The 27,048-nt window shown below is 41.4% G+C and overlaps 1 protein-coding gene across 2 annotated transcripts in view; it reads right to left on the minus strand.

Moving 5' to 3' along the window:
* The window catches only part of LOC117266098 (mannosyl-oligosaccharide 1,2-alpha-mannosidase IA), a 260,952-nt gene that overhangs the window by 119,489 nt on the left and 114,415 nt on the right, over nt 1-27,048 (minus strand). For both annotated transcript variants that reach the window (XM_078171741.1, XM_078171740.1), the window contains exon 3: nt 7,780-7,895. In XM_078171741.1, the coding sequence (XP_078027867.1) occupies nt 7,780-7,895 (116 nt within the window). The remainder of the gene's footprint in view (nt 1-7,779; nt 7,896-27,048) is intronic.

Consider the following 27,048-nt stretch of genomic DNA (forward strand, 5'->3'; position numbering starts at 1 on the left):
TTTGCAAGTTGTGCTTGTCGGGTTGGTGTTGAAAGGTGGTGGTGTTTGGCTGCAGGTCGCTTATCGGTATGAGGAAATGAACTCACCAGTCTGTAAACACTTCTCTACTGCGACTGCTAGCTGGCCAGGTCAAGGTTTTCAAATGTAAACATCAGTAAACACCAAGGCGAGATGGAGAAGATGGGCATCAGCTACAATCTCAACCACATGTGCAAGCAAGACCATCTTTGCACTGGATTTTTCTGCCGCACTAGCATCCTTCTAGCCATTGTCCTGGCATTGGATGATATACTGGACCACCTCCGTGCTGCATTAGTTTCTAACAGGCGATCAGTAACTGTAATAATCTTTTGTTTCACTGAAACTTCACAAAAATTCGGGAATACCAGACAGCATTTAACCAGGTGACTCTTCCTCTAAATGCCGATCTGACAGAGCAGAGGACTCTGGCGAGAGAAGTGGAGGAGACGTGTACTTTATGGTGACTGGTGTGACAGTGGGAATGACAGATGCTATCCTGCTCGCCCTTTGCCACGAGGGGAATAAACACTCTACATCACTGTTATACGCCCTTCACAGGCAGCTACTGAGCAGAGCTGCTGCCCACACAACCACGCAGCCATCTTGTTAAGGTCAGGATTTGTAAACAAACTATGACACATGCCCCCAGTAATGCCACGGGTGGAGCCGATCAGAGTCTAAAGCTCGTTCCAGGACATGACCGTCAATGTGACTGAGGATGTCAATGAGTTCACTAAGTCTGTGGGTGGATTTCATTTGTAAAACAACAGAAGCAACTGTCCCCAAAACCACAGTTAAATTCCACATTCATTTCACAACTAGAAACCTTGGAATACAAGAACCAACTGGGGACATGGACAATGAAAGCAGCAGCCTACAAAGTAAAAAGAGACACAAAAAAAAAGACTAAATTACAATGCACTAGTTCAAGGAGCTGACAGGATTTTACTGGAGTTGTACCTTGTATGAGTCTGTGTGATTCACATAATGTATACACAAGCAAATTCCTCCATTTTACCTAGCCTTGACTCAGTGTACCATGCATCTCTACATTTTATTACAAATGCAAAGTCACTTAATCATCACTGCATTCTTTATGATTTGGTGGGTTGGACATCACTGACCATTCGCAGACAACAGCACTGGTATATTTTTATGTATAATGCAATATTGGGCAAACTCCAGCCTACCTCTGCACCCTTCTGTGTGTCAGAGGTGGTAGTTGCCAGCTACACTCCTCCAAGTAGTTACTTTTTAATGTTCCCGGGTTTTAACAGATATTGGGAAAACTGTATTCTCCTGCTCTGCACCGTGGACATGGAACAATCCTCAAAAGATCTAAAATTAGAAACACTTACATCCATTGATGAGTTTAAGGACATCATAAAGACTGTGGTGACAGAGACTTGTGCTTTTTTTCCTCATGAGGCCATTATGTTTTGTAATGGTAATGGTAATGGACCTGCACACACATACACACACTGGTGGCCGAGGCTACCACAAGGTGCCACCTGCTACTCATTTTTTAACACGCTCACACAGGAGCAGCCATTAGGAGCAATCTGGGGTTCAGTATCTTGCGCAAGGATACTTCGACATGTGGACTGGAGGAGCCAGGGATCGAACAACTGACCTTGCGATTAGAAGACGACGCACTCTACCTCTGAGCCACAGACAACTGTTGGAATAGTTAATGTTTTATTGTGGATTACTGTGTCATATGTTTGAATGAATTTGTTGCATTTCAAATGTGTTTTGATTGGCTGCTACCTTGGCCAGGTCTCTCTTGTAGAAGAGATTTGCAATCTCAATGGGATTTCCTGGTTAAATGGAGGTTGAATAAACAAATAAAAATACATTTAAAATGACTTCACGTGACAAATCAATGATTGACTGATTGATAGATAATCCATCATAATTTTCCAGAGTCGTAATATTCAGATTACTTGTTCTGTCTAACAGGTCAAGAACCCAAAGGCAGGTCCAAAAGAACTGGTGAATATTTGGCATCATCTATAAATGACAGTTCCAGCAACCATTAAAACAGCTGCCAACTCTAATCTGGCTAATCGATTATTGACTAATTGTTCCAGCACAAAAAGCTGTACAAGCTACTTAACAATTACATCGCTGGCATCTGTGTGCTCAGCAAAACAGACATTGCTGCAAAGAACAAAATCTTTTTTTAATCTTACAAAACGCAAGCAAGTCCAGTTGCCTACAATATAGCATTTATGATTACCATGACCTGGATGACTGAGAATCTTCACCGACATCTTACAATATGTTTCTTATGATGAACCAATAAGCCCCGCTGAGTGACTAGCTTATAAATTACACTTGCATCTCTGCGTCCATGAGTGAATGACCACAAGCTTGAGAGCGGCAGCCCTTAATAGGAGTTTGTAGTGTTGTGGAATAAAAATAATGGTCTCAGCGGTACATGTACCCTTGTGTTGTTATTTCCTGTTTTCCCTCCTTCATACAGCATGTGGCTGGATTAAGTCCTCTATGGAGTGAGTCATCTCAAAGGTCCATGACCTCTAACAATGCAGGTAATGTGTGTTTTGTACTCTTACTCTGAGGATGTTCTCTTCTGTCTGTTATTACTTTAAACCCATTTTCCTCTTTCAAACCAGTAAAACCTCCATTACAAAAACGCAGGGAACAGACACTGAGGCTGGATCTGTGCAAAAATAACCCTGTAACCTATTAGACAGTGATAAATCTGGCCATACTTATGTGTGTGTATTTTAACCACAAGAGAATGAAAGAAAGTAGATGAAAGCCCTAAAAGACAAAAGGTTTGAGTAAAATGATCAGTGTTATCTGTTCCCATTGTGTCATTTTATCACTCCCCAATCTAATAAATTTCCTGACGATTAGAGAAAAGTGCTGAACCAGACATTAACCAATATGGAAAGTGTTAAAATAATAGTGAGTGAAAAGGTAGAGGAGGAGGAGGAGGAGGAAGGGGGGTCTAGAGGAGTAATAAAATTTGGGAGGCAACATGAGGGAATACAATCCAATATTAAAGTCCTCATTAATCACTTTTCATTACTCTTACTTAAATGAGATAAAGTCTGATGACCAGCCAGAGGACAAGTATCTCACCACATCTGAAAAGTCATACAGCTCTGACAAAACTGTTGACAGAGGATCCTCATAACAGAGCAACATATAGCATGACAGACTCACTCATAATGTTAGCTGACTGATTCAATGCCAACTACTTTTTCAAGCTTTTTGCAACAACAGCTTGTGGGAAAATATGGCAAAAGCTAGCACTGGTGGAAACATTCTGGAGCTTCTTTTTTCCTCTGTAATTGGCTCTGTCGCCAGAACAGGCCAGTCGGTCTGTTGAGCAGCTCGTCAGGATCTGCATCAGGAGCTTCTTGTTTGTTTAAAAGTCATATGATGAAGATGCATTTCAAAAAAATGTAGTTTTTTTTCACTTGGCACACAGTTTTAAAAATCTGTTGTTCCTGCCTTACTGAACTCATTAGTTGAAATCAGAATGGAAGTGGAGAATGAAGCAGTGTTTGGTTTCATTCAGGAAGAACAGGTTTTGTGAACACTGATCACAATGAGCACCTACTGATGTCTGAGCCATGTGGTGGGAGGAGACAGACTGAAACCTAGGGAATGGAATCTCTAGGCATTAGAGTTGGGCATCAAACTCATACTTTTAAGAGTACTGATCGAATTACACTTGTGCTACCGGGTGCCCATTCACGTTAAATCAATCAGTGCCAAATTTCAGTACCTGAGAGCGCATCTGGGTGAGAGCACAGGGGTTGAAAGATTTTTTGGGGGCTCTTATTATTTGCAGTGCGACTGTGTCTGGTGGCTTTGTAATGCAATTAAAAACAATGTGTATTGCATGAAGATCCCTGTTCATGTATATTCATCTTTCTTTTTCCTTATCCAACAACATGTGCCTTTCTATAGAATAGACAATATGGACAATACAATATTATAAGACAAAAAGTTGGCTAACACTGCCGTGCCTTCCTGGGACATGACCTGTGGCACAAATACCAGATTTATAACAAATATCTGACCCATGTACTCAAGTAGGATTTTCTAACCTCGCCAAGACCCTGAGAGAAGTTTCTTTGGCCCAAAAATTGTTTTTCTTGTTCCAAAGTTTTTGCTGATTCTGCTTCAGTGGAGCACACTGCATGAAGCAGAGATGCCTCAAATCGACAAAGGTGAGAATGATGACGTTGGCCTTGGTTGACCAAGTGTTGTTTATACCTCTTGTGTGAACCAAGTACAAATTTAGAGATATTACTGACTTTTTTTGTAGTTTGACTTGTACGACACCTCACCCATTATCATCTGAGAATATTATTATACTATATTATAACAATCACCTCCTATAAAATGATCTTTCTGATGGGAAACAAGTAAAAATAGTTGTAGTTTGACTTTAGATAATGAGAGATCTATTGGCTTCAAGTGCTACATTTCCCTCATAGTTGCTCTTATGCTGCATGTATTTCCTTAAGTGTTATTTTGATGAAATCAGGACATCAGAAAATTTCCTTAGGCTCTTGGCAAGCCTGGTGAACCATTACCAAGTGCATCTGACAATCTGTATATACAGAGACAGTGAGTTATGTTTTTGTTCCCAAGCAGGCGTGTAGATGTCCAAACTGCACAAGGCAGTTCGGTATCAAAATGATGATATCCTGTGACACATAAATGTTCGTCGAGTATACTGCAGACTCTCTGAGGTGTTCCAGTTATTCACTATCTAAAAAAATACCACTTCTCTGTACAGAGTAGAAGTGCAGGAGAGAGTGTGTGTCAGTGTGTAACAAAGTCCTCACATCTCCCCCTGTCTCTCCCAGTTTTACACACATCAGTCAAGACTCCATTAACCATGCTGGCAAAAAAACTGCCATATCAAATTCACAAATGTGCATGGATAAATATGAATTACTGTGAAACCGGCTGATTTATTTCCAGAGAAGATGAGAGAAGCTCATACTCAGATATGACCAAAGATGTCGTCAATAGATTATAAAACAATCTGACATGAGTCACGTTTCGCGTGACAGAAGACAGCCTCACCACACACAGACATATAAATTATTTGCCCTTAAAATATCAAACCATTTGGGGAATTAACCTAAATTGTCACTCATAAGTCACGTCTAATTGTTCCAGAGAAGATGGGAGTAGCAGCATGGTGGATGTGATCCCCAGAGACCAGTGAAGGCACGAGGGAGTGAAGATGACAGATTGTGGCAGAGATCACACCCATGACAAAGTGCAGCTTAAATCTGTGTTTGTTGTCTTTATGATTGGTGACAGTGTGGCTGTTTGTTGGCCGCTGCCATTACTGGCTGACTCCACTCACAGGCTGAGAGGGCCTCCACAGCCAACAACTACATCTCATCTCAAAGTTAATCTGCATTCACTGGGATGGACCGGCCGCAGGGAGACAGAAAAGCTTTATGTGTGTATGTGTGAGTGTCTGCCTCTAACTATGCATATGTATCTGTGGAAGTGTGTGCATGTATGTGTGTGTGTGTGTGTGTGTGTGTGTGTGCAGTGGACTGTATATAGAGATGGATGACATGACAGCTCCCCAAAAGTGAAGCCAAAACATCTCAATCGCCCCCTGGTGGCCAGCTGTAGTATATGTCATAAACCCCACCCCTCCATGTTAGCAGATGGGACACGGGCAAAACTAAAAGATCAAAGTTCACGACAAATCGGATTCTCCCAGAGATGGTTTCTGTCATTTTAGGTAGTTACTATCACACTGATGTATGTTCAAGAGTTCATCTTTCTGGTAAGTTTGGTTTTAATAGTTAGGTGATGCTATAAAAAGTGGGTGTGATGACATGGATGACAGCTGTGTACTTGGGCAAATGGTAGAAGCAGCTTATTATGACCCATTATGTATATTATAAGGCAGCACCCTAGTTATTAGTTTAGGTGCAGAGATGGAAGTGAGGTGACGTAGTAGAAAAAGGAAAAAATTAAGCATAATGTTGTTTAAAGATTGAAGAAGCCCTGATAGAGTGGGTGGAATGGCTGGTGGATGGGTCAAACAAACACAGGACTTTCACCCAGGAGACTGACATTTGTGGCCCGAAGTCATTGTTGACTTCTTTAGTAATAACGTAGCATTGTTTGCTAGGATGCATAGCATACTACGCTAGTGATGTATGTGACGTCTGTCACATGACTAACATCGCCTAACGTTTGTGACAAAAGTACTTATTTAGAGTCAAACCACGATGTTTTTCCTAAACCTAACCACAAATTATTATAGCAGAACTCGACTCATAACATTAAGGACGTGTTTAAACTGCGACTGTTCGGACAGTACTATATGTGGAACAGGAAGTCAGTGGAAATGGACTGTTTCTGTTGTTATGGTAAGACGAAGTGTTGCAGACTCTGGCTCCAATTGATATCCCAAGTGCAAGATAACAGCGCCCATATTTGGGATATTCTGGCTTCACTTTTGTACAGTGGAAGATTGGAGATGCATCATCCATCTTTATAAACAGTCTTTGGTTTATGTCATGAGTAGGAAATGCAGTAGCTGAAAACGGAAGGTTTCCTTTGATGTGTGGGTGAAATTAAGGCTTACTGTGGGTTCTTTATTGCCTAGAAACTGGTGGTGACCAAGATGTTGCTGAGCTCCACAAGATAAAAGCACATCATAAACACACTGTTAGTGTCTTTTAGCCCTAATTATAAACTAGGGCTACTCCACAGTGGAATAAATATGAAATAAAAATATGTGCACAACTGTTAGCTTGATAACATCTCTTTTCCACACAGTTGTGTGCTGTTCAAATGTACTGGGGGCACCATGTGCATTATGCCACACATGCCACACATGTCAAATACAGTCAGGATTGTTTTCTTAACAATTTACCTGAAATAAATAACTGTTTTAAATCCTAATTGAGGCAAAGTTTGTCAGCAAACAAATCTTTTTAAGTAGAGCCATGTGACACCCTATCATAACAGCCAGTGAATTAGTGTAATTATTGCCTAGCGTCTACAGCATGACGTTGACAGTCATAATGACACAGTCCAATTTGTAAGCTTTGTGTAATTACATGCCATCACGTTAACCACACTTTATTACAACTGGTGGAAAATGTGACATAGGGTGGCTCCGAAATGACCCCTCTCATTTACAGAAACCACCAACAAACTGTCACTTGACTGTTAGCTGCCAGCAAACCACACAAAAACCTGTCCTGGTTGGCAGTCTCTCCAGCTTCCACTCAATCCCAACATGATAGCAGAATTGGCAACACTCAGTTGTTCCGGACCCCGTCATTACGAACTCGCTCAGTGAAAGAGCCATGGTCTCTTTTTGCCCCCTCAATTTCTCCCTACCTAAAAAACATCCCTTCGACCCCTCCCCTCCTCTCTTTCTTTTATTTATCACATTTTCTGCCCCACAGAAACCTTTCAGAGGAGCAGAGAATCCCATCAGTCGGTAACACGGCGTGGCCAGCGCCCACACAGGAAGCTTTTGATTTCTGCTGGAATGTCCTGAGCTTTGGAAAACAGTCAAACTCAGTGGACACAATGTTGGTGCTAAAGCACAATAGCACACCTTAAAATCAATCTGGCACGCAACGCCACAGCTGAAAACTTCATTATGTTAATGAAGTGGTTACCCATGAGCTAACCGAGGCTCTCAAGGAAGTTAGAAGCAAATGATAGGAAATAAAATTGTCAACTAGACGAGAAAAATGAGTTTCTTACCGAGTTCAGGTCCAGGTTCGTCTGCACCCACTCTTTGGCATCGTTATATTCGTCCATCATTCCCATAATATACAGCGTGTCCAGAGAGTCAATGATAGAGGCTCCTCTCAGGCCACCTGCAAAACACACAAGAGAACTGATTTAGTGCCTGTTCAAAGAGAGACACATTCGTCGGGAGAAACTCCATGGGTAACACTTTATTTAAAAAATATTGGAATAAAATTAAAAAATACAGATGGTTTATAAGCTATTATAATGTAACTGTAAGCAAACTGAAGGACATTTAAAATGTTAATGAATGATATCTGTTAAAAACATTTCAGACTTCAGATTTGTCACCCAATAAATTCACATACTGTAGACAGATGTTATTTTCAGATATTTCACGAGATCACATGTAAAGACATCAATTTCACCTTTAATATAACATGTGAACACACATATTTCACATGAAATCACATTTAGGCACATGTGGTTTCTGGACAATTCATACGTCACTAGAATTAGCGCCCTGCGGTTGTATGTAGGGATGTTCCAATCCAGCTTTTTCACTTCCGATCCGATACCGATATTACAGCCTTGAGTTTTGGCCGATACCGATATCAATCCGATCCAAGCGCGTATTATACATATTCACTTATTTTGTTGTCAAGTCATGTTAGAAAAGGTTTGATCAAGCAATATTACTCTAACAAGAACAACTACTTAATCGGGTTAGTTAGAATGAGCCACAACAGTTGGTATGAGAAACTGACCTGTTTATTGTTAACAGGGTTAAATAAACAAACTTTAAATTTGAACATTAACATTAAATAAAAAATATAGCTGGTTTGCTTTGGCTGCTTTGGCCCCTTAATAAATAGAAAATAGATCAACACAAGAAATCTATAAAATGTCTAACAATGAAATTAAAATAGCAGCAAGACTCCACACACTTGTGCTTTGCTCCTCTAATAAATAAAAAAAAGATTAACACCACAAGACATTGTTGGCATTTAACAAACAATGCAGCCTTTCCTTTTCAGTTATTTTAATAGTGTTTTTGTAGTCCATCCATGGCTCCAATTTCACTAATTGTGCCCAAAACAGTGCCATCAGTGCTCTTTACTTAAACAGTAAGAGTGTAAACCAAATAAAAATATCACTCTCAAAAAACCAGAGCAGAAAACAAATAGTCAGTTAACTATCTCTTATAACTCTTCCTATCCTCCGTGTGTGTCTGCCGTCTGCATGCTGGCCTGGTGGATTGATAGTAAGAACTGGAGCGGATCACTGGTATCGACTGCTTGACTCGCGGAGCGCTGGGCTGGCTGGAAAAACTGGATCGGAGTTCTTGGATTGGCATTTTTCCATGCAGTCCGATCCGATGCCGATGCCCGTTTTTTGCTAGTATTGGCGGCGGATACCGATCCGAATATCGGATCGGGACATCCCTAGTTGTATGCCTCTGCCAACCTGTCAAGTTGCAGTTAGAGTTTATATCCACGTCTGTCCAGGCTCATATGTAGCCATGACAGCTGAGAATTCTTCAAATATGGATGTTGCCACAAAGAAGCTACATATTCTAACACACGGATGCTTCACACATATTCAATCCAGCAGCACAGAAGATCTACACAATCAGCGCAGTTTCAAGATGGACACCCAAGATTAAAGTCAACAATTTAGTATCTGACCAAATGTCTACCCTTCTGTTCCTGAGTTATGGCGATGGATAATGGCTGGAAAATTATTTTAGCAGAAAATTATGATGTCACAGTGAAGCTGACCTTTGGGATATAAAATGTCATCACTTTATCACTCTATTAGACATTTGTGTGGGTGGCACGGTGCTGCAGTGGTTAGCACTGTCACCTCACAGCAAGAGGCTTCCTGGTTCAAGTTTGCACATTCTTCCCGTGTCAGCCTGGGTTTTTTCTGGGTACTCCAGCTTCCTCCCACAGTCCAAAGACATGCAGGTTAGGTTAAGTGGTGACTCTAAATTGGCCGTAGGTGTGAATGTGAGTGTGAATGGTTGTCTGTTTCTATTTGTTAGCTCTGCGATAACCTGGCAACCTGTGCAGGATGTACCCTGCCTCTCACCCAATATCAGCTGGAATAGGCTGGACCACTTGGGAATCACTGTTACAAACCACCTATTGTTTGTAAGCTGCTTAAATATGCTAAATGGTGAAGTTTGGAACAAATGTTACTATTTTAGGGTATTTCAGGGTACACAAGGTTCATAAAAGTTAAACTTTTGAAACTGTCGATTACTTGCCAAACTGCAGCAGGCAGCCAAAGATTGTCAAGAAAACTGGGGAAACTTATCTGTGTAACTACCATAGACTAGCTGGTAACCACCTGTTTTTTCCACCCAGGTCATTTACAACACTTTTCTCCCTCTGCATGTACTCCCACCTGCTTAACATGTCTTTTAGCTGTTTCGTGAAAGCTGCAAACTGATAAAGTGCTAACAGCACGATGTATTTTGCTGTATTTGTTTGTAAGAGTTTATCACAGTAATGCTAAGCCGTAGTACTTCAATCACTAATCCCTGAGGTGGTAAAAGAACTGACCCAGATGGTGTTTTCTCTGTAGAAACTTTTGATAATGCTAAAACCAGATTTGTGTTTACATCAAATATGTCAGACTGGAGAGGTTTTATGCAGACTTATAAAAAGAATGAAAGTAGTGAATACAACAAATAGCTGACAATTCATTAGTTTCGTGACTGTTACATAAGTTCTTGGAAGGTAGATAAGTGCTCAGATTTAACCCCAAAGCTTTAATGTTCTGAAAAGTATCTTGACAGCATCTGTGATGAAAAAAACTGTAAAACATTAAAGTCCCTCACATGCTGAGCTTCTGTAATTGCTGCAGTGATGCTGAATGATAGTAATAAAACAGCTTTGCATAGCCCAGATGAAAAGCGTGTTCTCAACAAGATAAAAGCATCAAACTAAAAAGCATCAGTCACTGTACTGTAACATGAAAGTCAAGTCGTTCAGGAATCAACCACCGGGGGGAGAAAAAGAACTGATACACAATGATTATAGAAAACATTTAGCAGCTGCTCCTGGATAACACTCAGTGTATGTGTTCCCTTCATTAGCTCAGTGTGTAAAACCTGTGTGTGTGTGAGTACAGTTGCACAGTGTGCCTCAATGTCTGTCTTTATGAATCTCATTTGAGGCTATTCTTTTCTTTTCACAAACTAAATGAGAAACACTAAAGGGTGTTTATTCCAGGGTGGTGGCCTTACGAGAGATTGCATGGCCTATTTTCATTCTCATATGACCAAATATTATGCAAATGTATCTGAACCTCCCAGAGAAAATTCGGCGCTAAGGAAAAATAAACATTACCCTTAATGAATTACTGTAAAAGAGTTGAAGGGCAAATTGTGGTTTGGAAGTTTAATAACGAGAAACTGTGACTAAATAGACTGACTCAAACTGCTCGCAGGCCCACGTTGAAGATTACTGGAGAAAAAAAAAAACGTGTGGAAGCTGACCTGGTTAAATGAGAAGTGATGCAAAATCTTTATGTTCATCCCTGAGAATAACGTAATTTACAGTAGACGGCTGGATTGATCTGACGCAACCACGCAGCAACCTGGCACATCAAAGTCTCTGGTTTTTATCAGGAGTTTTTATTAAAGCTCACCAAATATGCAAATTGTAATGATACCTTTGGGCGAAAAAACTCTTTACAGATTCTGCTTTACTGCATAAAATTATGTAGAGGTTCAACTAACTTTAATCAGTTAATTGCTTAGTCTATAAAATGTCAGAAAATAGTGGGAAATGCCAACCTCAAGCTCCCAAAACGCAACGCGACATCTTCACTTTGCTTCTTTTTTTTAACCATTTGTCCAAATGCCAATGATATTTAATTCAAAACAGTGAAAAGGTAATAAAAACAGCAAATCTTGGCTAATTCCTTCGTACTTAAATGTTGTCATTATAGTCAAACGGTGCACAGCTGAACTGCAGCTTGTCTGCTGTGATTTGAACAACTCTGAATGAACAAACTTCTTTAGTGTCAGTGGGTTTGTTTAGCAAGCTTCCATGAACAACTGCACTCTTTTCAGCCTCTCAAGGCTTTTCATTCTTAATCAGCATCCACTCTACAAGCCATAGTGTATATATTATGTAGCTGCTCTTGCATTATTACCATGAGAACAATATTCTCACCACCTTTCACCTACTCTCCGTAGCCTCATGGATTAGATGATGAGGTTAACCAGGATGCCAAAGGACACGTGGGACAGGGATCAATGACTTGGCTTGACTGTAAGACGTGAGTGCCATATGTTTCAGCCATAAATCCTGTACTATTATTAGTCTCAGAGGCGAAGAAACACTGCATAAAGCTTTCTGCACCTTGCAAATCACTCATATAGCCATATTACATTACTAGAAAATAATGTCTTCTCATTAGCTTTTCTTATTTTGTTTCAGTTCTCCATACCAAGTCTATAATGCTGGCAAGGTTGGCCATGGCTTTGCCTATTCAGATTACCACACATCCGCACCCTTTGAAAGCTCATCTGCTGTAGTTTGCCTGCTGGCAGTTCACCTCATATCGTCAGCGAGAGGGCAGTGCTAGCCCGAAGCAAGACACATGTAGTCTACATAACTCTAGAGGACCATCTGCCCAGGCTGTAAGCCATGTCCTAGTACTTACTGTATGTAGTGTATGACTGTGTATCATATCAGGAAGACTTCCCACTTCATATTATCTTACAAAGTGAAGAAAAAAAAAAACACAAGCATATTTTCACATGTAACTTCAGCTTTGGCTCTGTTATAAAGGAAATGAGTTTCTTTACTGGGCAGCCTTATCTCTTTTCGATGACAAATAGTGATGGTGACAACTGAGAAGAGGAGGGTATTCAGATATCTGATGCACTCTGGTTATCCAACCCCAGAGGAAGCTCTCTGTGGCTGCAGGGAAAGCAGCCGACTGTGGAAAATTCCTATTGAAAACAGCACCAAAGCTAAGATGATTGATTGACTCTGAGGAGAGATGGAGCGGATCAATCCATCATGGTGTTCTCCTTTAGCTTCCATGGTCTAAGACCCTATTTATTTCTGTAGCCCTTTGCTACAAATGAAAGGAGCCCTGAGGGATCTACTGAAGCACGGGGCAGTAGGTGTGTTCTACTAAAGACTGATAAACATGCACATGCTGACATGGCTTTAAGGTCTTCTTATGCATTCCAATGTCATCTATAGTATATTTAGCAGAATTCTTAATGCCTATAAGGCTCAATAACAAACACACACAATATTTTTTTACAGACAGATGCATCAGATAATGATTGAACAAATACTAATGAATGGGAAGACCCACATCTCATTGCAAGAATGATGCATCACATTTTGGAATGTCCTGATCAAGTTCTTTTGCCCCTGATCCCAATCCTAATCATTTAACATTGAGTGTCTGCCAATAATGAGTCCCGATCCTATACTTCTATTTTCCTAGATAGTACAGCTGCACAGTGCAAACTTCAAGTACATTAAAGTTATTAAAATCAATCCAATGTAGAGCCTATGCTTGACAACTGAATAGCTCTGCAACGCATTAATAAAAAAAACTCCCCTACATCCAAGCTGTTTATTCATTTATAAAATAAAGTATAAATAACAAACCCTCTCTTAAATCTTTCTGCTGTTGTCGCTCTTTTTAAACAGAGGAGCAGCTCTGTGTCTCTCTTAGTGTTGCTGGAGAACTTGTGAGTGAGTGAGTGGGGCGGAGCTGTGCGGGGAGTGTGAGAGAGGAGAGATGCACCCTGGTATGCGTGATGTAATGCAACTTGACCCTATATCCATATAAACCAGTTGATACACAGTCTCTATATTGCCCAGCCCTAGCTCTACATAGCTCAGTATAGCCGATTCAGATCAGTTATAAATGCCTTGATGCCCTTGAGATCAGATCGGGACATCCCTACTCACATCGAGTATAGACCTCTTTGGTGATATTCTGTTGCTAGGGCAACAGCTTTGGTCCTCATTTATTCCTTGTCAGCTACTGCATCTACAAACACTGCAACAGGAAATACAAAGGGACCCACTGAGAATGTTTACATCATCTTGGGTTTGATAAACATTTACTGGGCTCACAGCCGACCAAAGCTATGTGTGACAGATACAGGAAATACAAGTTATAGTATCACACCATAAATAATTACGAACCATCCACAGAGCAAGTTTGGATTACCAATTTGGCAAAGCAGGCCACTATGCAAGGGGCCCTCAACCCCGAGGAACCTCAGGATCACAGCATGTCAATTGGTTTTGATAATTTTATTTGTTGAGCACAGTATCAACTAATCATGTATTACTAGCTGATTCTGGGGCCAGGTCAGGTCAAGTTCAGAGGAAGACAGCAAGGACAGAAAACAGTAATTACCCAATATTAATGTGTTATCTAAAGCCTGTTTAACATGAGCTTGCTTCAGTTACATTCTTGCTGCTCAAAGTGTCCATGTCTATGCACGTGTTCTTTAAGCATCAGTGTTAGACAGTAGGAATCGAGTGTACAAATGTGCAAGTAAGAAGTGCACACAGAAATGAGTGATATGTGTAAGTGAGACTGTGTGTGTGTGTGTGTGTGTGTGTGTGTGTGTGTGTGTGTGTGTAGGCATGCAGAGTACACAGAAAGCCATTAGTAAGACATTGGCTGGTGGATGTTCATTTATCACGGCTGTCACAGGCCGGTCAGTGTCGGTCAGGGAGGGTTACATTAGACGGCCTGAGTCCACATGATCAATCACTCACTGCAGCATGTTTATGTGTTGTGGTATTACGAGCCGCGCTGTCTCTTGCTCTCTTTTTCTCTACACTTACACACTTTCACTCACACCACTGATATATATGTATTAGGATAAGCCACTCCTTCATTTAATCCCTCATGGGAAAAGTTCAGAGGCAACGTTTCTGCTCTAATTTCAGTTAACCAGCATATACGGTGTGATGTGCATGCAAAATATATGCCATCCAATGCCATCCAATGTTCGTCGTGAATTACACTGACTAAATACATTAAAGATGCTATAGTTAGCCAGATAAGAATAATATGATTTAAGAGATGGAGTGTTTAATACACCCATGGGAAAACAGCAGTTTAAGCAGAGCTATATTTATATATCTCATTTTAGCTTGTGACTCACGGCACAAACAGCCAAAGGAATAAAGTATTAAACATGTGGTCAGTAAGTCACGCTGTGAACATCATCAAAGTGAATCTAATAGATGCAGACGCTGAGATGCACGTTAATCACACTGCCCTGTTACTAGTAGTCGCCAGTATCCAATTATCAATCGCCGGGGCAATGAGCATCTTGTTAGTGCTAATGCTACCTGGCACCTAAGAGACAGGGTTAGTAAGCCGATGTCTCTGTGTGATGTTAACGATATCTAGCTGTTTGCTATTCAAGACACGCAGTTAGCACCGCAGATAAAGTGCACTAAGGAGATGACTCTGTAGGTGAGTGGACTTTTGATGCAGAGTGCCGACAGAGCAGCAGTGGGGTGGAAGAAAGTGAGTTCAGAGGGAGCAGGATTAGGGAGGGTTAGCGGGCAGAACATGAAAACGGCAGGGAGAAACAGAGTGAAAGAAATGTCATGTCCATCAATCCAGATGGAGTCTGCTGAAAAGGGTTGAATGTAACTGTGAGCTTTCGTCTCCTTAAGGAGGAGCAGATGTCAGATGAATCCAGAATAATCAATAAGTGAGGAGGGAAGATTAGCTGCATGTGCTTTAAATCATGCATATTTAAACACTGGCTTCTTGTAACCATGACCATAATTGCTCCTTAATGTTAACTAAGCGGTTATTACTGTAATCATGACAACCCCTTAACTATACAAAGTAGTAAATCTAACCTAAACCACACACTTTCCCTAACACCTTAACAATCTGTGTTTGTGGCTAAACCTAACACAACCCTAACCACGGCGTTTTCACGTTAATGGCAGCGTCAGACCAGAAAACACTTCTGTGTGTCGTAATGGCAGGCAGCTATGAACAACATAATTTGTGAATGTGGAAATAATTCAGTCCCAAACCAGTAATATGAAATTTGGTTTTGCTGAGATACACTTTAGGTAAAAAATGATTGATTTTTCTGACCTTTAAAATATAGTACAGACCCTATCAGGATGTTTTTAGCCCATTAAATGGTAGATATCAGTGGTTATAAGCCTCACTGTGCGTTCACACCAAGCGCGATGGACGCGATGAACGCCACAAGTTTCCATTCAAAATCAATGTAAATGACGCGATGACACGCGATGTCGGGCGACGCGTTTCAGGCAATAAGAGCGATGCGATGAAGCGATGACGCGTCCATCGCCTCATCGCGTGTATCGCTTGAAGTTGAAAAATTTGAACATTTCAAGCGACATCATGTGACGCTGTGCCGCAACATCCAATCAATGTTGATATCCAACCATTCATAAAGAAATTATAAGCTACTAACCGGAGACAGATGGACAGGCGCTCCGCAGCTGGGATGGAGCACCTGTAGTTGGCGTCCAGGCGGGAGATCCTCGCACCAACACGGGCCAACACGTCCTCAAACTGGGTCAGCGTCAGCCTGAAATACCGCTGGAAACAACCGTCATCCAGACGCAGCTCTTGCAGGAGGTGATGATATTCAGCCAGCTGTGTGCGTTTCTGGAGGATATTGTGAACCCAGACACGGCGGCGTTTGGGTCTCTGATCCAAATCAGATGTCCACAACAGATAAAGAGCAGCTCTGGTAGTTAACTCAGCCATGGTTGACGAGAAAATAGCAGGAGGTGAAGAAAACTGCGGGAGGAGGGTTGCGTCATCGCAATTGAAGCGATGAAGCGATAATCAAAAAGGTGACATTTGTGATCAAGCGACGCGATACTCGCGTTACGGGCGATGACATTGCGTCCATCACGTTTGGTGTGAACGCACGGTCAGTAGGGTCCTGCTACACCTACTGTTAGGAATCAAAAGGCTCTTATTAGCCCATTTAATGGTCGTTACCTTGTTCAGGTTGTTTTTGTTAGTTCGGTTTCACATTTTACTATCCTGAGGTTTAGGTGCCAAGATAGCATGGTCAGGTTTAGAATAAGATGATAGTTGGGTGTAAATATTGGTTTCACATGGGACTCTAACCCTGCTGCACGTTCCAATACCAGTACTATCATGCGATATAGTATGCCAGAAAAACATTTAGTGTGTCCCAATACATAGTAAGTCAAATGCAGTATGCCAATTTTGCAGTATACAAGCCAGCATGGTTTTCTGGCTATTCTGACCCACAATTCTCTGCACAGAGGACGATATGTCACATCAACTGAGCCACAAACAAATGACAGCTGATTGACAGCTCTCAGAAGGCCCAGTGATGAATGACTGCATGATGAGTGCATTCAAGTGACCCATGACCAGTCGAATTGTAATAATTGGAATATTAATTGTTTAAGTAAACAAAATAATCAGAAATATCACAGACAAAAGTAGGATATAGATATGAAAATGACAACGACAGAGAAATGCAGAGGTAACATGTTAAAATCTACAATCTGTACGGTTATAACTTTAATGTTGAACTACACACATTGCAAAGTAACAACAGCAGAGCTTTCCGAGTTGGTCTCCGTCTCTGGCGAACTCGGTGAGTGGTGTTTGTTAATCTCCAAGGTGATGGATATAAAAGCAAGAGAGTCAAAGTTCCGGGTGTAATGTTATGAGAAGGTAGTATGTGTGTGCATACTACATGCAACAGTACATTCTTTTTAAGGGCAGCTGCAGTACCTACTAAAAGTAAAAAGAAAAAGCATGCGAGTCGGAACGCGCCCCTGGTCTCCTGGGTGAAAGTCCTGACCTGGCCGCCATGTTAAAGACAGTCAAGCCAAGGCAAAGTATCACCACCAAGTCGTAGCAAACTTTTTCATTTTACAGCTAAACAGTGCACTAAAATAAGTTTCAGGAAACATTCAAGGCAAGAAAAAGACACAAAAACACAAACCTGATTCATATTTGCATAGTTTGACCGTTTGACCGCAGTTCATGAGCAGTGATTGACATAACTGACAGTTGCATTAGACACTTCTCGGCTCTGATGGTTGTTTTCCTTCAGCTGCAGATTATCTGTCTCATGTACCAATGTGTGGAAGCAGTGACAGTGAAAGTTATTTTCATAAAAAGTTACCAACTATAGCTCTGATGGCACTTGGATGACTAGATTTTCAACATGTAACATGTTCTTAAATCTCTTGTACATATCTTTGCCAAAAAACATTAAAAAAGTAAAATCCTTTACAAACATTACATAAAGTCTTTTAGCGCAGCCTTACAAGTGAGATGCCACCAAAGTAATGCAGACTTGTTTACTTGGGCTTCAACCCAAATTTGTCAATTTACACTTTCAGCTGCTTGTGTTTGTAGGCATCCCAACAAACCCCAAAGTATCTCTGACTGCAGGGCCCAAAACAGTGTGGCATCCATCCAGAGATAAGAAAGCAGAAGATGACAGTGCCACTATCGCTGGGAACTCGCACTAAGACCTTCTTCTGCAGCTGCAAATACAAGATCCTTACTTCCAGATCCTATCCTGTCCTTGCTACAAGATGTAAGTGGGGAGAACTAATCCCACTGATTATCACTGTAAAGACTGCTCTACCAGTTACTTCACAGAACAAGAGAGCATACGTGGGGCTCATTAGACCTGTTCAATTGAATCCTTGCTTTCACTCAAGACTGCACAATTTGTTCTCTTTACGCTGGACAAATTCCAACGCATTTCACATTCTCCAATCAGCCTTTAAGGATATCTAATCTTGAGTAATCCTACAGAATAAGAGGTGTATCTAAAGAGGGCCTGGAAGAGCAGGTGACAGGCACATGAGACAGAGCTGTCTGGTGAAGTCTGTTTACTGAGTAGCACTGCGTAAATCATAACGCAAAGGTAAGCTGACCCTGCTTCAAGGAATATGCATAGCTGTGTTGTGCGTGAGACATTGATGTAGGACCTCTGTCCAGACAAGAGTAGCGGATGATGAAGGTAGGTAAGACGGCTCAGTGAGTTGGCAGAAAATTTACCAGATGCAGGCTGCTGGAACACTGACTTGTAACATCCCAAACATCCGTACTGTTTGTTTGTGTGTCACTAAGAAAAATTTAAAGTTCCCCTACATCAAAATCTAGACCCTATTTTTCCCATGTTTTTGTGTCTCAGTGACTAACTGAACAACAATTTTCAAAATTGGTCAAGTATTGAGCCAGAGTGCTGCTGACAGGCTGCAATGTAACCACTCAGGGCATTTGTGCACCATCAATTTACATCCACTAAAAGTGCTTGTTATGCCACTGACAGCCTGAGATTGTTATTTCAAGTGTCTGACAACATTATAAAAAGAGTTCATACAGCAATAGACCTTTTTGTTAATGAGTAAGATTATTTTTGTTGAAACAGAAACAGCCTAGAAATCGCTAACACCAACCTCACCGGGCAGCTCACAGACATCTAAATAACTAGTAATTTAAGCGTGTATAGAGCTAACTTATTTTACTTCTAGCTGGGTGAATTAAGGGTTAATTTCGAACTAACCAGAGTTGTTGATTGTTTGGACAGTGTAAAGACAAACTAAGAGAGCTTTTGTGAGTTTTGTCTTGTGTCTGTTAACTTTGAATTAAGTGTGTTTCATGATAATAAAATTACTGTTTTTTTAAATGGAGTTTGGTGGGTTCGGCGACGGCCATTTCAAGGTTATTTCTAGTTCAACAAAAAGGATATGAGTCTTTAACACAAAGGTCTTCTACTATATAAATCCTCCCATAATTTTGTCGGACACTAAAGCGGATTTATACTGTGTTGAATCAACGCCGTACCTATGGCGTAGCCTGACGTACAACTCCTAAGATATGTAACTACATATTGCATAGACTACAGCGTAGGCTCTGCATAGAGCTGATGCACAAGAATAAATCCGCTTTAGAAAAGTAGACGCAATTGAAGGTGCACAAATGGCCGGCCAGGTGGTTACATTGCAGTGGTTACATGTAATCATCTGACCACAAGGTCCTTTTAGAACTTTTTCTGGACCTTTAAATCATGTAATATAATCCTACTCCAACTGAAAACCTCATATTTCTGTTTATTTTTTTAATTTTTATCTAGTTTTCTGTCACACCTGATGACTCAGTTAAGACACATTTTGAATTTACTGCTGACGTTCATTTGAAAAAGAACATTTTGTACAACAGTTTGTCCATATTGTCAGTACTGTGTGTCCAAAAATTTAGGTGGAATCCTTCCTTGTTCTGTGGATACATCTGTATGACTGCCTTGCTGCCATGGCTACCAGTACTGTGCATATAAATACCACTACTACACTCCCTTTCACTCAGTGAAGCACCACATGGACAAGATTAGAGGCAACCAGTCCTGATTGCACTCTGTCTCACCCCACATACCCCCCCTCTCTATGCCCCCCCTCTGTCTCTCCACTTTGGTCATTATGATAATAACACAATCAAACTGCCCCGCAAAAAAAGACTTGCATCTAATGCCGCTTTGTGCCTTCCAGTGCGATAGCACTTGCTTTGCAAGACAAAGGAAAGGAAAGGGAATTGATAGATCAAGGCACATTAGAGCCGGGGCCAAAATGAATTTGTTGCATTATGAGGAAGAGGCGACTGAGCCAGAGGCTTCGGCTAGAATCATGGACAGCAGGAATCCTTTATTTCAGAGCCCATCAGTGTTTAGTCTCTGCATGTTGCACCAGGCAGCTGATGATTACTCGTCAGAGGGAGATGGTACCAATCTCTCACATTGACTTCTGAGGTACTGTAATTTATTTTGATGCAGTGAGCTTTAAGGAGAGCTGATTTTAATTCAGCGCTTCTTCTACTGACTCAGGCAAGCCTCCAAAATTGTATAAAAAATAAACTGGCCGAGCACTGCTTGGTGTTAACGTTTTGTGCAATTATTTTTTTAAGTATTATGGTGATTTAGATCAGGGCTTCCCAACCTTTTTTCTCAAGGGACCCCTTTTTTCTATCATTGCGTAAACTGATGACCCTGACTAAGAGATGTATTTTATGGATATTTCAGTATTATGGATATATTCAGTGTATAACAATAACAGCACAGACCAACTCATAAACTGTACAATTAACCCAGTTTGGGAACACAGTAACTGCAGATTTGTGTAAAACGAGCAATTTGGTCTGTATTGCCTGTATACTTTTCTGAAATTTAAACCTCTACTTCTTCCTGATACTTGGCTCTTTGGCTGTTTAACTGTGTGGTTTTCTAATGCAGGATGGGACTGTGTAGCTGAGAGAGAAGGCTCTGTGTGTATTGACTTTGTTCACGTCTTCGCCATGCCCTTATCCTGTAAGATTATTTTGAGTTTATATCTTTCAACAATAATCTAAACTTCAAAAATAACAAGATACAGGTCTATTGTAGACTTTTCAAAAACGCTTGTCCACACCCCTTAACTCAAGAACGCCTTGCAACCTCCTGTGAGGCTTTGGCAACCCGTAATGGGGGTCAGGACCCCGAGGTCGGGAACCAGTGAGTTAGACGATGATGATCACCTGTGCTACAAGAAAGCTTAACCTCACATTAGACTCCTTTTTGTTAAAAGCTATGGTTTAAAGTAAGGTAAAAGTATCTGTACATGGAGCACTGTGATTGAGACACTGTAATGTGTGAGTCAGAGGTGGTGAGCAGTTAAGGTGGCAGAGTTTAAAAGAACCTAAAGAAACAGCCCATCACACACACACACTGAATGCTTTAGTAAGGAAATAGGTTTAAATGTGAGATGAATGGCTTTTAAAAGAGACACCAATAAACTATCAAAGTGTCAAATACTAAAGAGCCAATCAACACACCTTCGCACACATTAATCGAATCACAAACAAACACAAAATGCACACTGTCCAGACATGATTAGAGAGGCTCCAGACTTTGAGCAGTACACACGTCAATCTAATTGCAGCAATCTAATTTGCCACTCTGGGAGAGCGTGGCGTGTCAGTGCAGCAGCCCTGTCTGATATGACAGCCTCTCAGATGAGATTACACACCGCACACAGTGTTATCGAACCCCTCGCCTCCTCCCTCTCCCAAATGCCTCTCTTGCATTGATCAACAGACATGCAGCATAGTAGGAGAGGGGGGATCACACATCTGATGCTCTGTCAACCCACAAAACCTGATTGGAGATGACAGCTAAAGCTAGAGGCTCTGATTAGGCAGTTGATAAAGACACTCAGCCTTGGTGCTGCAGCAGCAATGCGACTCACCGTAAGGTCATTCAAGTTTAAAACTAAAAAGTATACAAATAGAAAAATAAATATCTTCTGTAATTAATAAAACCATTTGTTGGATAAGAGGTCAGCAGGGTGAGGAATGCGTTCATTTCTGAGTCTGAGGTTTCAGGGGTAAGCTTGACAGAAATCCACTTTGCAAGTTTAATCTCCGATTTCTTATACAGATGAAACGAGGCGGTGCTTCCCATTCTGTCCACCAGACGTTATCTCTACCTGAATGGAGCTTTCTACCTCACTAGCTGCACACAGAAAAATGTGCAGCCCAACCAATTTAGGGAAGCTGTAATAACCTGTTGACAAAGAGCACCCGTCAGCTGGAGAAATTAAAGCGGCCATCTAAACAGAGCAGGCGCTTTGCATCATTTGTTCAGCCCTGCAGGCGTGCAAAGGTGAGGGAAGAACCTGGAGTTAGAAAGCTATATGTGTGTGTGTGTGTGTGTACATCTATTTGTTTATATGCACATGCTCTTTTGCGCATCACGTCTTGGAATGGCTGGTCTGGAGGACATTACAGCTCTGTCTAATTTCTAACAGGCAGTAAAGAAATGACTGTAGCTTCTGGCATTTGAAGGCTTATTAAAAAGAAGATTTTAATTAAGGAAAAGACATGAACTATTCCACTTTTCTAATCAATCTGTAGAAAGCCCATTTAGAGACCACTTGTCTAAACTGTAAACTAAATGGGACTCCTGCTTACTCACCTGCAATTTCACACTCAATTACAGCGCAAATGCAAACTTTCTCACAATATTTCCTCGAGGAATGCCAGTCAGGCAACCTGAAACACTTGTCCACATTACTCAGTATCAGCTCCTATTTCACTGCTTCACCCATTCCTCTGTTTATGTCAGTGTCACCCTCATCTGTTTCCAGGACACCAGAGGCTGTTAGCAGCATTCACAAACCCTCCACCACCACCTCTGAAGTGTGGCCCAGACTGTCGGGCTCAGTGGGAAAGTTCTTCCAACCCTCGCGGCAGGATACACCAACAGAAGGAATTCATTTCACGCAATTTTACTTATTCATTCTGCCACCACCGTCCGCCTTCCCTCCACTCACCGCTCCGAGTCAAGAGTCACCACGGAGAACCTGAACCTCACCTGGCAGTGCTTTGCTATGGATACCCAGTAATGAGACAGGAGAAAAGCACTTCCCGCAGGCACAGATTGAGCGCGGAATGACACAGAGAAACAGGGAGCTCATGTGCATGAGTTTAAGAGACACTACTGCAGAGGTCAACATGCTCTGCTGTTAAGTCTTTGCTACACTCCCAGAACCAGTGCTAATGCTTCAAGGTACAGGGCTCACCGCAGGAACAAAAACATTTCTGCTCTGTGTGTTGCTAACGTGTGAAGGAGCGGGACAACAGCAGGTCTGAGAGCTGCAGGAATCTAGACAGAGGATATTCTGAAATGTAAATACAACTGCATGTCTTCATGGAGCACAAAAAGGAAATATCAGAAGAGCTACTGGCGAATGATAAATGAGCATGGAGACAAAAACTAAATGTTCCTTTACACCTGGCAGGCAGGGGTCTGAGGGGGTTTTAATCTGGGCGGCTGTCACTGAGAAGACTGTGGAAGTCTGATGAGTCACGCTGGACAGTTTCAAAGATGATGGATGAAAAGCGGGTGGATGTGTTAGCACTTCTAGGGAGGAGTTATTGCCAGACTTTTTTAGCTCGGTGAAATATTCAGGCTGAGAGTAGAGACTGCAACGAGGCAAAGCTAAAAAAAGGACTGTATATTAATAGTTCCTAAAATAAGTGAATGAAGCTAAATCTGCTCCCTTATACTGCCACCAGCTTAAGAGCTTGGCAGGAATTGCTTGTGATTAAAACTGCCAAACACTGATTACTACACACCAAACGGCATGTCTCAAGTTCCAAAGACATCATCGTCAGAGTGACTCCAGCAATACGTCACTGGAGACTGATCAGTGATCATAGATTACATAAACACCAAACGGTACAAAACACCAAGATAAGACAACATGAGGAGGTTAGGGGGAGGGGGGGCTTTATCCGGCTACAGCAAATTTTAACCTCGACCTTGTATCCATCAGCCAGCGATTGAATCGTTACAGTAGAACAGAGTACAATCCCTCATAATCCTCCTGCTTCGTCATACATTTTGCAACCAGTTTTTCATCATCTTGGCTTTAATCCCACTGCAGAAGCTTGATGATGCGCTCATACCCACTGAGGGGAACTTGTTCTAATCCGAGAAGGGAAGGACAAAAATTTGGTGGTGATGATAACGAAAGATGGCGTCACTTTCGTGTCCTGCCATCCCACGCTCTGCTGTAATGTGACTTTCTTCACCAGGTCATGATAGTTTGGATTCAGAGGATGAAGAAGCAAATGACATCAATACCCCCCATACATAAGAACTCTGTACACATTAAATATCATGATCAGCAAAGAAAATTCCCACAGCAAATCCCGTGTGTACAATACAAAACTGAAAGTCACATGAATTGGTCAAGGTCACGCACTCTTCTTCCTTGTTGATATAAAGATAATGCATGTCTCTGTGTTTTTCTCTGACCCTTTTATTTCTCCTGGCCTTGCATTCTACAGTGGCAATTTATCCCTATGAAGCCCCTCAGGATCTCAGCACAACCCATGCTTTTATAACCCTGTCACTAGCACAGCCTGCTACGAGTGAAGCACCAAGCCCAGTTTGGGTGTGCTGTGATCTCCAGGCAGGTGTCGCTGCCTCAGTGCCAGCAGATGCAGAGCTGTGCAAGCCAGGACCGTCATTACGTGCAGCGGGACAAAACCTGCTCTGACAGCAGGTTCGCCCCCAGAGTGCATTATCAGAGACTCGCTGTCAAGTTCCTCATCTGCCTGCACCTTAAATGCTCCAGCATGGACTCGCAGTTAGGGTGAAATATTTCCTCCCTTCTCCTCATCTCTAAGTTTCAAAGAGTTCATTGAGTGAACTCAATCAACTTTTCATAAGCTAAAGTAGATGAGGAGTGGGAAGTGGTCCTAGTTTTCTTGGAGTTTTTTCTTGAGTTATCCTCTTATATTCTAACATATGAATCCAAAACCTTGTTTATAATGTTCACCAGTGCTTCAGTGATGCTTACAGTGTGGCCAATGACTCAGTGTGAGTAGAATTACCATGTAATGACTAAGCAGCAACCTCCAGGGCTGAAAAACAAAGCCAAGGACAATGTGCCCAAAACTGCAGTTCCTTTAATGGCCACTTGAGGCTGGCTCTAAAATTGGGTCAATCTCCATAGACTCCCATGTTAAAATGCAGAACTTTACAGCAGAAATATACATGTTTACAGCCTGGTACAAAAGACATTTTTGGTCTCTAGCAAATTTCAACATTCATGACAATTTTACTGGGGGTGATTTTCTTTTAATAACTCAACTATTTAGACGTTATTAAGGCTTAAAGTTACGCATAATTAAGGGCGTGGCCACTTTAGTGACAGGCCGTCTGCCGATAGTGTCCTCAGGCTCTCAGTCAGACCCATCCCTTGCTCCATCAAGGCTCCACCCACTCATCTAAATACATTGATTTCAAGCTCCAAAAAAAACCCACAATGGCGACAGCCAAAATGCTGAACTCCAGGCTTTAAACAGAAAATCCCGCACACTGCTCTTGCTCAGCTTCACAATTTATTAGTAATGCTGATGTTTCAGTCCTTCAGGGCCTTCGTCAAGAGAGTTCCTTTTGGCACACTCTTGACGAAGGTCCAAGAGGAGCAAAACGTTAGAGTTACTAATATACTGTGAAGCTGAGTAAGAGCTGTGTGCGGGATTTTTCTGTTCAAAGACTTAAGTCATATTTTTCAACGCACCTGCATCTGAGACATGGAGGTGCGAAAACGTTCCTCAAACAAACTCGAGGTTTTAAAATGGGAGTACACAGACCAATAGGTGAAGTCATGGTGGCTACAACCTTTTTTTTTTGTCTAAGGTAACAACTAGTGGAATCAGTTAGTAAAATAAGTTAACTAGATTTCATATTCTGAGTAGGGGAAAAAGCACAATCTGTCCTCCTGAATGTCAAATGCTGTAAAGGGACATACTAATTAAAACAAGAAAAAGGGAAAATGTGCCTTGTTTCTTTTTCTGTCCATACATTATAAAGATCCTCAATTAGCAGTGTACCAAGTCTCCTGGCAACATAGCTGTCAGTCAACTGATGCCATGGGAAACACTTTCCCAGAGGGCCAAAGCTTAGAAGCCGCTCCCACAAACATGTCCACCAACAACTTTTTCATCTTGAATACAAAGTATGCACAACATCTGCAGCTTTATTATAGCCTACAAAGTCAGTGAGGAGAAATCTGTGGAGTCTGAGATTCACTAAAACGAGATGTAGTGTATGGGTGGATGACTGTGGATTAATGTGTTTTGGTTGTGATACCTTGTACGCCTTCATTATCTACTATGTAGCACAGCAGATTACAAAGAGCAAACTCGCCTTGCACTACTGAATAAACAGGGTAATGTACACATTGTTTCCCTGTGCACTAGACCCCGACCAATACATCAGCAGGCCAACATTATCAGCTGATATCAGGTTATCACAGATACATTGCCATAGGCGTGGATGCTGGCAGAGCAGTAAACTGCAGCAATAAATGTTCCATTGTTTTCCAACATCTTCACTCAGATATGCTGTAATCAAAAAATGTTTGTTGATGTTATGCATTTATGTAAAAATAAAGAATCAGTGCTGATATATTGTCTTCCAATTTTTATTATTCTTAAATTATGATGAAAAATTTATCTCAAAAACCCAGCATCAGTCGAGCTCCACTGTGCAGATCCTCACATATCTTAATGACGCTTTGGTATTTATAAATCACTTCCCATCCCCCCCACTGCTGCTCTATATCACCATGATGATAAAAAATGTTTTACGTCCTACAATTATGATGATATGTGACGTGTCCAGCCGGCAGTATCAGTTTGAGGCCT

Source organism: Epinephelus lanceolatus, chromosome 10 (genome assembly GCF_041903045.1).
Source record: "Epinephelus lanceolatus isolate andai-2023 chromosome 10, ASM4190304v1, whole genome shotgun sequence".
In the NCBI taxonomy this organism is placed as follows: Eukaryota; Metazoa; Chordata; class Actinopteri; order Perciformes; family Serranidae; genus Epinephelus; species Epinephelus lanceolatus.